The following is a 16,220-nucleotide window of genomic DNA, read 5'->3' on the forward strand; positions in this document are numbered from 1 at the left end:
TTAAAGGCACCGTTTGGACCACCACGCTGTGCAACAGCACTAACCGCCAAGCCAACAACGCCATGGGAAGATGTTAACTTTTCACCATCAATCACTAGCTAAGCATCTGGTAGTAGTCCTAACATTAAAAAACTAATTGTTGGTATTTGAATCTTGCACTCCCATATTTATATCATGCACCTCCCCTTACATTTAGGATGTCCATTCCCAAATATATATTTGCATATATTTTAAAATAAACTTTCCAAAATATATTAAAAAATGTTGGATTCAAGGGTTCTGCTAGTGCACCAACATATATTATTTGTGCATCCAACAATTTAAGTGAAGTGACAAAATTGCTCTTCACTTAAATTTTAACTCCTCCTTCATTTTGTGTTTGTTGTTACGTCGTCGCCGTCGTCTCTCTCCGTTTGTGTCGTTTAGCCAGTTTTCGACACCATCATCCCGCTCCCTGCTCCCCGTGTGTTTATCTGATTCAAAATTCGTATAACACATACAAATTGTCAATTTGTATAACTCAATCCATATATGTTATACGGATTGTCAATCCATATAACTCATACAAATTGTCAATCTGTATGTGTTTTACGGATTGTAATCCGTATATTTATGTATTTTTAATTTTATTTTATTAATGAATAAGATAATAATAGAATTATTTTTTATAAATAAAAAAATAAATTATTTTGTTGTAAATTTTCTTTTTAATAAAAAAATATTGTTGTTTATATTTCTTTTTATGTGTTTATATTTAATTAATTATATTTGTTTTATGAAGTTATTTTTAAAAAAATTAAAAATTTTTTTTATTTAAAAATGAATGTATAAATATTATTGTTATTTCTTAATTTGTAAAATGTAAGTAGTTTATTTATATTTGTCATGTAAATAAATTATTTTTTTTATTCATATAGTGGTGTATATTTTAGTACACTCATAGTATTAAATATTTATATAAATAGTGATGGGAAGAATAAAATATTTTTTTAAAATTAAAAGTTATTGTGTTAGTAATTTGTTAAAAAAAATGAAATAGTCATTTGTTAGAAATCAAAACCAAAATTGTACTTACATTTTGGTCATTAATTTAAATTTACTTCATTAGTGTTGTCAAGTTTATATATTTGGAAAAAAAAATCCATATTCATTTAGAATTTATAAAAGTAATAAAAAAGTAATTTTAAAAATAAAATTTTTATTTAAGAATTATAAAATAGTAATTGATTGTAGTATTGTTTGAATGATGAATTTAGTTGTTATGATTGTTTAAATGTACAGATTATGGTTAGAACCAGAGGTTTGGATCGGACTTTAGGCAAAATTATAGGAAGAGCCCTAGGGAGAGAAGTAAGTCGTGATTCGGATGAAGCTCCCTAGCGGCAAAAGCCCATTGCATCTGCACGTAGGCAATGGGAAGCTGTACATGTTGCTGAGGATGTTCAGCACGTGGATCATCCAACTGACGAGGTTCATGAATAGCCTAAAGAAACAGGTGTTGATGATGTAGTTACTAATGCTGAGAGTTTTTCAGGCGAACCCCACGACACATCAGTTCTAATTGGTTATGTTCATCATGTTGTAGTGACTTTTTGGAGTGAAGAGGTATTTATATTTTTAAATAAATAATATTTTCGTAAGTATTTGTTATTATTGTTGAAATGATTTAAATTTTCATTTTTAGGAACATCCTGAGTTGAAGTTATCTTACCATAGAGGGAAGGTTGAGAAATTTGGCAGGTCTTCTCCATAAATTGAAGGCTTAGTGGCTGCCACATGATTAAGTCCTCTGATCACATGTTCGTTGGACACTAACGATCGGGGACTTATATCGACTTTTGTGGAGAGGTGGCATAAGGAAACTAGTAGTTTCCATCTTCCTGTAGGAGAGGTGACTATCACCCTCGATAATGTGGCATCGTTGCTTCATCTGCCCATTACAAGCACCTTCCATAGCTTTAAGGCTCTTCATATGGACGAAGTCATGTTGCTATTAGTTGAATTGCTTGAAGTTAGTTCAGAAAAAGCAAAAGCTGAGACAATACAATGCCATGGGACATATGTTTGGCTATCGTGGCTGAGAGACATTTATCGTTACAAATGTGATGCAGCACAATGGACTGTAGCAGCTCAAGCATATCTCTTGCATTTGGTAGGTTGCACACTGTTGATGTGTCGGCAAGTGTACCGATTTGCATAAGTAGTATATAAAACGGTAAGACCGAGTATCGTATCCATAGGGAATTTGTTTCACCTAGACTATGTATATTCAATATGTAAACACTTATAAGGCTTGAAATAACACAAATATTGAGTTCTGCACTACTAAACTATTTGAACAAAAACAAAATTTTTAAAGCTATAGAAAGTGACAACCATCAAGTTAAAAGCGTTGGGGAGTGTCCTACTGAATTCCTCTTGCTATATAAAATGTGTTTTTCTCTATTTAACGTTATCCTAGTGTTCTTATACTGAGAAATTACTTAAACCATGATTCCTCACATGAATGAGCCTAACTCTCTTTAGCCTTTGTTCTTGATTCCTCAACAAACTTGTTCTAAAAGAGTTGCACTAAGCCTAAAATGTAAAATGGGCTAGATCACTATACTCCATTCCTAGACATATAGATTTCTAGCTTGCTCTATCAAGTTCTAAGGTTTTAAAGCATTTTCCAATACTAAAAAACCTAATTGCACATACAAATGGATGATCAAGCCACAAGCATGTAAAATAAGCATAGATAGAAGCAAAGAACACAGAAAAATAGCATTAAATAGATAGTAAGAGTATTACATCAAGAGTTTCAGTAGTAACTCCCCAACAAAGAGGCTCTAGCCTTCCATTACAAGTCAAAGCTTCAAAATACAAAAAGAAAACTATTTTTTGGTGAAAGAAAAATGGAAGAAAATGATGGAGAATGTCTTCTCCAGCCTCTCAACCCTAAATCTCTTTTTTTTTCATGAAGTCAAGCTCTCTTTGTTGCTCTCAACCAGTTTTCCCTTCATTTCCGCCAACTTCAGTGTTTTAAAGGCTCTTGGACTCCTCAGCTTCCGAAGGCTCGCTCAGCGAGCATGTCTCGTAGAGCGAGAGTAAGTGAAATTCCGCTAAGCGAGCATGGGCGCGCTAAGCGTGAGAAGAGACAACGTCCTCTCTGGGCGGGTTGACTGCACGCTGGACGTGCAAATCTCTGACTTATCCTTTTCTAGGGTTTCCTATCCTCTAAGCAAGCTAGATGCCTTGCTAAGCGGATACATCTCGCTTAGCCAATATGCCTCGCTAAACGAGTCATCAGCAGCTTTTACCTTCTCTTCTTTGGCCTGAAACTGAGTTGGATTCAACATTAGGTCACAAAAAATGGAGTTTCTACTCTATAAAATCACACAATAGAGAAAATATGTACAATTTCTACAAAAAGAACCATAAATTGGAGGCACATCACTATTTCCTTGTAAATTTTCAATACCTAACTAACTTATAAATAGTAACTAACACACACTTTTTGCTAACAAGAGTGTCACACACGTGCATGTGGTATTCTTAGATGCCTTTCGTGACCTCACCCAGAGTGGAAGCTACGCATGGGGAACTGTCGCCCTAGTCCACATGTATGAGAATTTGAATGATGCCTCTAAAAGCAGCGCCAGACAACTTGCAGGATATATCACACTTTTATAGGTAATTATAATTGAATTTAATTTTTTATTTTTGTTATATATTTTATGTTGAGTATTGTTTTGAATTTTTTTTTATTTTCAAAATATGTGTCGTGTTGGAACTACGAGCATTTTCCTTCTATTGCTTTGTGTATTACTGTTGAAGATTATCATGAGAGGAAACCACGTGTCTGCCGTTGGAAGTCTGGGAAGGCATTCCTAGTGCTAACGTATCGCAAGTGGCTGGATTAATTGACGTATGATATTATATGCTGGATTCCTTATGGTGACCATCGTGCATTTAGAGAACTTGAGCTGATTTCTTTGTTTTCTGGACATATCTGATGGAGTCCATCTATTGTCATACACCAACCAGAGAGGGTTGTGCGACAATTTGGGCATGTGCAGACCATTTCTATACACCTTGCTTCTCCAATGTTATGCATAGAAGATATTGATGATAGATGGATTTAGTTTTCTAAATACCTTGCACCGATGGGTCAGATATGCATTACACCTGGACAGTGTGCAATAGACTACATAAAGTGATGCTATATGATTTCTCATCCCTTCATAAGTCCGGCACAGCCTGGGGATCCTCCTAAACATCCACCCGTGCTGCACAATGACATATTTATTGCACCAGATATTCCTCAGCACTTGGTGGTGGCAGTGGTTATGGACGAAGCACCTACAGATGCACCTGTTCATGTAGAGTAGTCTTGACATGCATTGGTAAAATATATTTTCAATTGTCATTGTTACTCATTATATTTGAACATTCATTAACCCTAAACTTTTTTCCTTGTTGTCAATGTCCTAGGAGGTTTGCCAAACAATAGATGAAAGGTTGGAAAGGTTGCTCAACCTAAGGATAGTAACTGAAGGTACAAAAGCATACACTATCACAAAAGATTGTTTAAGGATCACCAGAGGTGTGACTGCGGAACGCAATGTAGATGTGCGATCGGGACGAAGGCGGCATATAAAAGACACATGAAGACCTTTGGGATTTATTAGGTTTTATATCAATTATGTGTGCAATATGACTGAACAATGTTTATTATTCAATGTTATTCGAAAAGATTTTTGTTTATTTTCGTTTGTGTAGTAGGCGAATTTTAAATTAATCACTAAACAAACGTAATTATTGGCGTAACAATAAACCTTAATTATTGAAGCAACCCTAAACCCTAATTAGTCATGTAACAACAAACCCTAGGTAGTCAAGTAACACAAAACCCTAATTAGTGATGTAGCACTAAACCCTAGGTATTTAAATAACCCAAAACCCTAATTAGTCACGTACCATTAACCCTAAGTAGTGAAGTAACACTAAATTCTAATTAGTCACGTAACACTAAACCCTACGTATTCAAGTAGCACTAAACCCTAATAAGACATTTAACACTAAACCCTAGTTATTCATGCAACCTTAAATCCTATATTAGTCACGTAACAATAAACCCTAAGTCCTAAACTAACACTAAACCCTAATTAATCATGTACCACTAAACCCCACATAACAATGTGTAGATCATAACAAAGCTATTGACGGTAAGGGACAACGATCTCTTCAAAATACATGTTTCATATAGACATACACATTCAAATTATTATAACACAATTTAATACATAAATTAAACAAACAGGATGATCATGCTTTTACCTGAACAAAATGATTGTCATACACATGACCGATACATATTACGCGATGTACATAACAATATTTTGGTAGTTGACTTCTAAGAGGAAAAAATGTCATGCTATGTTGAAGAGAAAGAGAAACAAGGATAACATTATACCTTGATGCAATGACATATCTCATGTCGGTTATATTCATCTACTTATTCCTAGTAACCTACATGTAACAATTATAATTACATTTATTTAAACCAAATTTAATCCAACAAAACATAACAAAAATTATATACCATGGATAATTCATCAACAAATAGGGATTGCTTTAATTCCTCAAATTTGTTTATGCCACCAAGCAGGTTGATATACTCATCAGACATTTTGCAAGTTCTTTAAGCAACTGGTTGCACACCAAAGACCATGAATCTTCACCTATACCTAATAAGACAATAATTGCACGATATCCACAGTTATCATCAGTGTGATCATTGTTGTTCATGGCTTCCCAAAAACTACATAGGTCTCCAAGACTATTTTGTAATAGTCTTTTTAAGGCCCAATGAGCAGATTCAACCCTGCATATGAAATACACAAAAAAAATAAACAAAGAAAACTATTTTTATCCATCAAGTCCTAAACCCTAAACAATAAAAAAATTTACAATTTTCATACCTGTTAGTTGTGTTTCCTAAGTACATGATCTTATTCGTTCAGGCTTTAACAAATCTTTCTTTGTAGGGAATTATCCATGTTTGATTGACATAGTCAACAAACATTGGCCATGGTGAACAAGCAATCTCAAACTTCTTAAGGCACTCATCGAACTCTTCCTCAAAAGGATAATCAACCAAACTCCACCAGACTTCCATGACATAATCTCTTGCATTTTTTTTACCAACCGGGGATTTACACTTTGCCTTCACACTCTTATCAATGTGAAACTGACACGACAAGTTGGTACACTCAGGGAATACAATTTTCACTGCATTCATCACTGCTAGATCTCTGTTGGTAACAATAACTCCAAGGAGGGCATCATGTCTGAGAAAAAGACTTCAAAACCGTTCTAGAGCCCAAACAACATTATTTAGATATTTTTCTTCCAAATAGGCAAAATCAGCAGAGAATGTCATCTTGTTGGTGTGACACCAACAAAGTCAAGTAACGGGAGTCTGTAACTATTTTTTTTAGGTACTATATATAAAAAAATATCAAATTACAGGCATTGCATAGCTTAACTACATCAGGATGACTCCAAAAGATATCACGTACAACATTTTCATCCTTCAATCTATACCAATGAATACATTGATCTTGTTCAAGAAGTTTCATTAGTTGTTGCATTTTAGTATTACTGCCTCTTATAAAAGAATGATATGCATTTCTTGCATTGTATACTTGCTTGATTGTTGTATAACTATTGGGATTGTGCTCCTTCAACGTTAGCAGAATATTTCTTGATTTCATCATTGACTTTGTCATATCAACAATAATAATCTTTTCATCCTTATTCAATTGACCAGTGTATGGATGTTCAACTAATGACTTGGCCAATTCATGATTGTGACTCCCATACATTAACTTCACCATCCATCATTCGCCTCCAACCACTGGTTTCCCACGCAACTTAAAGGGACACCCACATTTTCTATTGCCAGTTTCTGTTCTTACCAAATCTTTCTTCTTACCCCTATATTGATAATTTCTTTCACAACCAATTAAGACAAATGACATCCTTCCTCTCATACCAATATTTATGTCTGACCTCATAATCATCGCCACAAAACCAATTTCATAAGCAACAACTCAAGCCCAATTCAAAACATCATCACGGGTATCAAACACCTACAATGCAATCCAAACATCTTTACTCTTCAAGAGACATTCATTAACTTACTTTAACAACAAAAAATCATATTAATATCTGAAAAGTATTGAAGGTATCAGAACAATCAACATGTTTTGATTTCACACTAGCTTCGTCTTCATTTTGTTCATTCATATCAGTTTCTTCACACATTATAATGTCATGCATCCACTGATCTTCATCCATCTTAACAAAACATTGAAAAATTTTAATGACAAACAAATGACCCCTAACCACACGATACATATACTACACAATTTTTTAATTTTTCTACTGCATTTAATAATATAATACATTAAAATTGATAATCATACATACATACATACATACATACATATTAAAAAACCAACAAAATCAAGTTTTTGTACTTAAAATTGATAACCATGTAATACATTAAAATCGATAACCATATATATTAAAAATACAAATATTTTTGTACTTAATTGTAATTCAGAAAATTATAAGCACTAAAAAAATCAAGTTTAAAATAAAAACGACTCAAATAAATTATAAGTCTAAATTATTTTAAAATAAATATCACTTTCAAACTATAAAAACAAACTCTTACAAATGAATAATGAAACTATACCTATTTAATTTTTTTTAAAATAATACTAATTATATTTAAATAAACAATAATTAAAAAAAAACAAAAACAAATACTTACCGTTTGTCAATCCATAAGCAACATACAAATTGTCAATCCGTAAGTTACTTATGAATTACTTACTAATTGTCAATCCATAAGTTATATAAAACTTTTGAATTATCAATTTGTAAATTTTATATAAATTATCAATCCCTAAGTTGTATATGCAACAAAAAATCTAGATCCAATAGAAGTTGTAGCTTACCTTTGCCATTAACAACCACACCAATCACCACCACTTGTCGATGTACCATCGTAACACTTGCAGCTCAACCAAAGTGGACACAAAGCACCTCTGCTCTCACAAGAATGAACGAAAATGTGAAGAAAAAAAAAACAGAATGAATGAGTGAACAACATAAAAGGAAGAAGAATAAATAATAGGCATTTTTGAAATATCAAAAAATTGCTGGTGCACAAGCAAAATGCTGGGTACACAAAGCAAAATCCTGAATTCAATAGTAGGAATGTAGGAAACAAATGCCCCAATTGTCCCAAACCGAAATCCAAAAAAGGTGTGGTGAAAGAAAAAAATGTGACATTTGGATGCAAATGAAAGACTTGCATTAGTGTTGGACCTCAATAGTATGTCATTCACATCTTAGTTTGTGTTTCATCAATAATTTGTATCACTACTTGTTGAAGTGACTTTGAATATTCGATTTTCCACGAGCAGACTCATCTTAAGAGTAGACAAACAAGCACATCTTCACCAATGTTAATTTTTAATTTGGCACGCCAGCTTTATACACTAACTGTTGATGCATATTTAAAAATGTGTCCCAATAAACAAAACAAATCACATCAAATAGGTTTTCAATATAATATAAAGGGTATTGATAGTACCTTTGAGACCATGGTTAAAAAAGTAAAAGAAAAAAATATTTATGATAAAAATCATAGAAGAACATAAAATTTTTATTAATAACATAATTTTGAATATCCTGATAAAAAAATTTCTCTTTAATTCTTTAAGTAATGTCCTATTCTTTAACTAATGTCCTAAGGACACTGTTAACATTTGCCCAATATAAAATCTCGAACTAGGAACTTCTAATCCGATGTGAAAAACCATGTGCATGATGCATTACCAAACATGCTATTAATTTGAATACCCATATAAAATAGTGCAACGTAAAACCCATCTCAACTAGCATAATTCTGAGTAACGACTTCATCTGCCGAAATCGTTAGTTCCACAATAATACAATATTCTCTTGAATCCTAAATATATAAAACACAACAACTTGGTGTGTTAAAATCTACACAATACATCTTTTGACATTGGACCAAAAATACGAACAATTCAAAGTAGGTCCTTTCATGAGTAACCCCACATCTCACTCACCAATATCAATGTACTTGCCAACCATGTTTGCTAAACTCCTCAATGCAACATTTTTCTCCTGGGTTCCTATTAGGGCAAGTTTACTTTCCCAGCAGCACAGTGATGTGCTAGCCTTGAAAACCAATCAGCTTTGTATATTTACACAGCCATGTTGGCACATGTAAGGTCAAGTAAGGGAACTCCCAGCCCACTCTCGTTCTCGTCTCTTTTGTTTGGCTATCATCCTATTGAACTTCTCTTTCCCCTTCTCCAGAAGAGGGTCATGCACAACATAGTCGTTTGGGTCTTCATTGCGAGACATGCGGTCCTGCATATTTACAACAAAATTACAGGCAAAATTTAAGGTGGCAAAAAAGTACTGATGTGGTTTGAATTCAGAAAGGAATTATTTCAAATTATAAAATTAGTGTATATATCTTGGCACATGACTACATAGATTTCATTAGAAGTGTCTAATTTAATGATTTTCTGCATGTTGATAAGCATTGTTTCAGATAGATAAGACACATGATGTGGATGGAAAATAAAATGATTTTATATGTATTGAGATGAAACGCAAAGAGAAAACTGACCTTGCCAGTCTGTGGGGCAAACTTTAAACTAACACCTTTCCAGTCTGACAATTCCTCATTACTAACGTCTTCAGATTCATCAGTTGGGGGTGTCGCCTTTGCTGATAAAGAATTCTTAAATTTTTCAAGTTTAGCCAGAACCTAAAGATAGAGATACAAAAGGAGCAGCGTTACTCATGAAAATCAATTGAAAATATGCAAACATATTATAAAAGAACCCATAGTCTTTAGAAATGTAGAAACAAAATATTAACCCCATAATCTGAGTTTTCAGACATCAGCAATTGAGCAAATGTTCAATTAGCTGTCAATCTCATTTATCTAGAAATTTCCAGTCAACTACTCTTAACATGTCTCAGCAGATTATCAGTCAAGCAGGCTCAAGCTATAATTCCCTATCAATCACATTTCTTGATAGTCTAGAACAATCTAGAACACAAGCCAAAAAATAATTTAAAAAATACAAAGGGAATAAGAAAACAGAAGATAAAACATACAAATAAATAAAAAATCATAACATACTTCATCTTCACGCCCTTGAAGTCTGCGTTTCTTCTGCTTCTGCAATTGTCTTCCTCTCTCAGCTTGATTCAATAGTTGCAAATCTGCATCTGCATTAGACATTCGTTCAGCTCTTGCTTCAGATCCAACTCCCTTTTTCTTCAAGGACAATTTTTCCACCTTTGGTTGATCCTCATCAACACTTACAGCATTGGACCTGACAAGAAAACATTCAACAATTTAATGAGGTTAAGACAGTAATTACAAACTGCTTGGATAATTGTAAAAGCCACAAAACAAGCTCAGATATTTAGAAAATCCAATAAGTCTATTTGGAAATCCAAGCAAGCAAACTTCATAGGCAATAGAAGGCAAACAAGAAGCCACTTTAAAATATTTCTTTGGCACATAACTGACAGTATATTTCTCCGTTAATTAAATAAATAATGAACACTAGCCAGAACAGAAGCAAAAAAAGTAAACTGATTACAGTTGATTTCTCAGGTAATGCAGCCATGAATTAGGAATCTCAAACATTCCTTAGGAGAAATATCAAATATCAGATAGATATCTATATGCAAGAAATATCTGGCATTTATTAAAATCCATACATATCCTGGAACTCTGGAGAATGAACAAGATTACTTTAGGAAATATTATCCTTATATGCAATTAAGAATAAACACGCAAGTACAATGTGTTTTCATTGCACAGGAACAGTTCCTTATGTGAATTAAATGTGATATGCAGCCAAGCACAACCATCTAATAATCGCCTCTACCTTGGGTCCTTGGCCACAAGTTCAAATAGCTTTGTTCCCAAATATGCTAGTGCAGAAACATGGAGTAAGTATTGGCCAAAGGCTACCCATAACGAGCCTAATAGTTCATTATTGTTTCACAGCAATATTATACAATTCAAAAGAACTAAATTTGTTTTTTTTTATCATATTATAATATAAACCAACACCATTCAAATATCCACATTGACACTCTTGTGACAACAGCTAAAAGATAATGTGAAAGCCATAACAGAATGTCAAATGTTAATATTTTTACCTGGCTGCAGACGACGTATCATGGTTCTCTGGACTGGACCTTCCTGCTGATTAAAAATTTAAAAATAAGGTGAGCCTTGATACCAAATATATTTTGAATACGAAAAAAAAAATATATATATATATATATATATATATAAAGAAAGAAAGAAAGCGATATCATAAGCTGTTCAAAGGAATCAACAGCTAAAGTGTTGGTATGGTACATATAACGATTACAGCATGCACAAATAAGAAACTTCTGCCATAGATTTATAAATTTATATACTAAATTCCACTAATCCCCAATTCATTACCGTTGTAATTAAATTTATTTCATTATTGCATGTTGTCATTTACATTTGCTCTTGTAACTACAAAATATAGTAAACATTCCCCTAGAATGTTAAAAAAGCAAAAAGGAATTTTAAAATTTGCATTTTACACTGAACCTAAAGATCCAATATACTAGCAGTTGTGGGTGTCTCGATTAATTGCTCATACAGTAACATTACATCTTCTAACCATTTTTTCATTTGTTACAACTAAAATATTTATGCCATACATGTACATTATTTGATCTCATTTGACAAGTGCCAGATGTCATTTCAATGACTTGATTCTACCACACCCCGTGCAATTCAATATTTTCTAATTCTATTTCCAAAATGTTAACTATTACTACATGTTTTCTGTACCCCTACTGATCCAACAAGCATTACCATAAGAGTGAGAATTGAATTTCATAATGTTGATACTTCAAAAGTACATCATTTTTATGTTTAGTTTTCAAATTGACAGATGGGATTAGTATCAAGTGGCCACAATAATTTCTAAAAGATTTATCTTCTGTTGGGGATGAAGAGGGAATAAACAAGGCAGCCTGACAGTGACTCTGATAGCACAATGTCATGGTTATAAGATCATTGAAACTTGCATAGGTAGAACCAGAAACATTCCCTAGATCAGAGGTTGAGATGTAACAAACTACAATATATAATATTAAAGACAATTTGAGGTACCATTTCGCAACTTTGGCTTGGGAGGGAGATCACCCAACTCCTTCCTCTTTTTGAGTATTTGCATGCGCATTCTTGCATCAAAATCTGCTTCATCGTCATCACTGAAATTAAGACATGCCATGCTACCAGCATCTGAATCTTTCTGAGGCTCGTCTTTCTTTGAGTTAAGTGCATCCCTTACAGATAATTGCATATCTCTTCTTGATGAACTCTGCAACAAGAAATACAAGCAATCTTATGTGTGCGGCCATTTGATGTAACACTTATGTTGTTAGTTTTCATTGAAATATGAACTTTCAGGGTGAAATTATCAATTGAATGGGTAATACTGGGACTCTGGGAGCTGTGAGCCAAAAGCAGCTACTGCAAAGTGCAAATTATTAACAGATAAAGTACTAAAAAATTGCAAATAATGCATACAAGGTGTCAAGTAAGAGTTCTACTTTTACTAGACCTTATTACCAGTTCATTATTAAGAGTATCTTCCTTTAGAAGACGAGGATCGTTCAAGACATCGTGACTGCTCTTAATCTTTTGCTTCACCGATGCCAATTCCTTTTCCTCTTCTTCAGCTTCTTCCCCAAATGAAAGCAAGTTCAATTTTCTGTAATTTGAATTTTAAAAAAATAAGCATCATGCTTCTTGGAGAGTAAGCATTCTGCATTGAGTATTTGAATTATAAGACATTTTTATTTTCTAGGAGGTTGAACATACTTTACGCCTTTTTTCCCTGACTCTTTATTTTTTGTATCAGCTTTAGCTTCAATCTGAAGTTTTTGAAGTGTTCTTGGAACAATATCTTCAAATGGATTCCATAACACCTAGAACAAGCATATTAAGATGTTAGGGAGGTTAAATTCTCCATTCACTGAACACAAACTTCAAATTATCTTTTAGCGATGTCAATCAAAAGCACAACGAACCTCAACTGATAATATCTTCGGCGGATCTAAAGGCCGGTCATTCTTATCAGTTTCAAGTTCACCCAGCCTCAAAAGATTATACATTGTATCTCCCGTCACCTGAAGTCAAATAACAGAGAGAACAATGAATGCATCCCTAACAAATTACAAAATGAAAAGTTTTTGCTACAATATAATTTATTTTTTCAAATGTCATCATAAAAGTACCATTTCATTTTGTTTTTCTATTTTCAAAAGTATAGAAAAGAATGAAGAAAACACTCTATGGTTTCCAATTTTATTTTTTATGTTCACTGTTTCTAATACAGATCTTTGAAGACAAGAATTAAAGCAAAACCAATGTGACAAGGATCAATAATTAAAAGTTAAAATAGAAAACGATAACAAAATTCATTTTCTAGAACCAAATAACTCTTACTTTTCCAAAAATGGTATGCTTGCGATCAAGCCAATCACAGCGGTCGAGAGTGATGAAAAACTGACTTCCATTGGAATTCAGAGTTCCGGCATTGGCCATTGCAACTATTCCTCTGTGCTTGAATTTCAGACGTGAATGAAACTCATCAGCAAAAACACCACCATAAATGCTTTCACCACCTACAACAACAACACAACAACAATTAGTTTATAAAAACCACTAAACAATCAGAAGAAGTCACAAACCACATGGCATCCATAAATCACATTAGCTAGCTACTACAACAGAACAAATATGTTATTATGTTTGGAAACATGGTGGATGAATCACGTTTAAAAAACCATGGTAGCCTCAAAGCTACTTGCTAGCGTGGTGAAAAAACATGGCAGGACACCATGGTTTCCTTAAATCACCATAAAACCAAACACACTACTCATGGTGGGAAGTATCAATTAATTTGCCTCCTGTTAGACGTGATTTCAGCAAAAATACAAATGTTTGTTTACTGTTAGGCCAAATTGATTTTGCCTCCAAACCTTGGTATCACTGGAAGTGATAAAAAGTAGCTTCTGTGTTGATTGAAAAACTTGCACTAAGTCTTACATCAAACTTGCTTTTAGGATAAAAACACATCCAAAGCAACCTAAAGTTGCTACAAGTTACAATCAATTATGAATCCAGAATTAATTCTTCAAGTAAACACGTAAACATTCAACTAAAATCTCGTTAACAGATATTTCAACCAACATGATTATGAATAATCCAACAATCCAACGTAAATCTATACACACATTGAAGAGATAAAAAGTAACTTTTGCATTAGATTGAGAATTTCACTCTAAATTTTACATTACAATACTTCCAAACATAAATCAATTCACTTCAAAATCAATTATGCAAAAACAAATTCATTTAAAATCAATCATGCAAACGATCACTCATATCTTCAATTATGCAAAAACATATTCATTTAAAATCCAGAACTAATTCTTCAATGTATAAGACTATTTGGATTAAAGTTAGGAAAGTACTTTTACAAATTCCAAATTTCCAATGCATAATAACGAATTCCAATGCACTAAATGAAGAAAAAAATTGTTGCTTCCAGAGTAAACTGCACTAAACATGTAAACATTTAACTAAAATCTCGTTAACTGATATTTCGACGAGATTATTATATCTCAACGTGATTCCGAATAATCCAACGTTAATCCAATCACACATCTAGAGTGATAAAAAGCAGCTTTTGCTTTAAGATTGAAAAACTTCATACTAAATTTTACATCCAATTTGATTTCAGAATCAGAACGCATCCAAATTTCAAACACAAATCAATTCACTTCAAAATCAATAATGCAAAAAAGAAAAAATCATTTAAAATCAATTATGCAAATGCTCACTCAAACACACGCACGCGCACACACACACACACACACACACACTTAGTTTCAATTTTTGAGATAAGAATATGGAAGAAAAAAAATGAAAGACGAAGGGGGCTGAATTAGAGCGCGTGGGAAGCACCGGTGCCGGTGCCGGTGGGGTCGCCGCTTTGGACGAGGAAGTCCTTGATGATGCGGTGGAAGATGGTGTTGTCGTAATAGTTTTCGAGGCAGAGCTGAACGAAGTTCCTCGCGGCCTTCGGAGCCTCTTTCGGCCACAGCTCAATGTCCAAAGGACCGCGCGTAGTGTTCACCACCACCTTCCCCTTCGTCGGAGGCTCTAGAACGTAAACCGACGACATCTTCTTCTTCTATTCCGAACGCTTCTTCACCACCGCACAAACCACTCTTTCTGTGTGAGGGTTTTCAACTTTTGATTTGTTTCTGATTTCTTTATTTTTTTTACGATCAATTTGTTTCGGATTTCAATTCCCTCTTTTTTTTATTATTTAGGTTTAATCGTAAATTTTATGTTTCAATTTTGTTATTTTATAAATTTTATCATTTCAAGTTTTATTTTGGTGAATTTTACCCACACAAGCGCGACAGTTTTTCTTTATCAAGGTGATTTTGTAAAATTATATTGATACTCCTGATATTCGTTGTAATTATAATCAGCATAGAAAAATTATTTTTGCAGCGGTTATAACAACAATGCAGAAAGTAATTTTTCTATATCAATTATGATTATAATCGATATTTTTTAAAAATATAAAAAAATATTTTTTACATCATTTTTTATTGATGTGATAATAAAATATATAAAAATAAAAAAAAATATAGTAAAATTTGTAAAATATTGAAAGTTAAATGATAAAATTTATAAAAAAAAAACTTAAGTAATAAAATTACAAAATTATGAAAGGCACAAAATTACAGAAATAAAATTTGAGAGACAAAGTTCACATGAAAATTTAACAATACAATTAACCTTATTATTTATTCATGAAAAAAAGGCACAAATGCCTAAACTCAAAAGTTATCTTATATAATATGATGTGATTTTTGAAAGATAAAAAAAGTTAAAATAAAATATTTTAGTGATTTATAATAGTTTAGAATAAAAATTACAGAAGAAAAATGACATCAAATAGAATTATTCTCATTATAATAGTTATATATTTGTTTATTTGAAAAATAAAATAGTT

At 32.9% G+C, this 16,220-nt stretch overlaps 1 protein-coding gene across 2 annotated transcripts; it reads right to left on the minus strand.

The window, feature by feature from the left end:
• Positions 1–8,935: 8,935 nt before the first annotated feature.
• On the minus strand, positions 8,936–15,495 carry CYP37 (peptidyl-prolyl cis-trans isomerase CYP37). 2 transcript variants are annotated; one of them, XM_006601132.4, is made up of 10 exons: positions 15,155–15,495; positions 13,631–13,809; positions 13,213–13,311; positions 13,004–13,110; positions 12,752–12,893; positions 12,290–12,500; positions 11,290–11,332; positions 10,253–10,448; positions 9,731–9,871; positions 8,936–9,465 (listed from the first exon to the last, which is right to left on the minus strand). In XM_006601132.4, exons 1-10 carry the CDS (start codon positions 15,372–15,374, stop codon positions 9,325–9,327), a joined length of 1,479 nt encoding a protein of 492 aa, XP_006601195.1. In that variant the 5' UTR covers positions 15,375–15,495; the 3' UTR covers positions 8,936–9,324. The 2 variants fall into 2 exon arrangements, with proteins under 2 accessions (XP_006601195.1, XP_003550216.1); XM_003550168.5 differs by having other exon boundaries at positions 11,290–11,335.
• Between the last annotated feature and the right edge of the window lie 725 nt (positions 15,496–16,220).

This window comes from Glycine max, chromosome 17 (assembly GCF_000004515.6).
Source record: "Glycine max cultivar Williams 82 chromosome 17, Glycine_max_v4.0, whole genome shotgun sequence".
NCBI classification, from domain to species: Eukaryota; Viridiplantae; Streptophyta; class Magnoliopsida; order Fabales; family Fabaceae; genus Glycine; species Glycine max.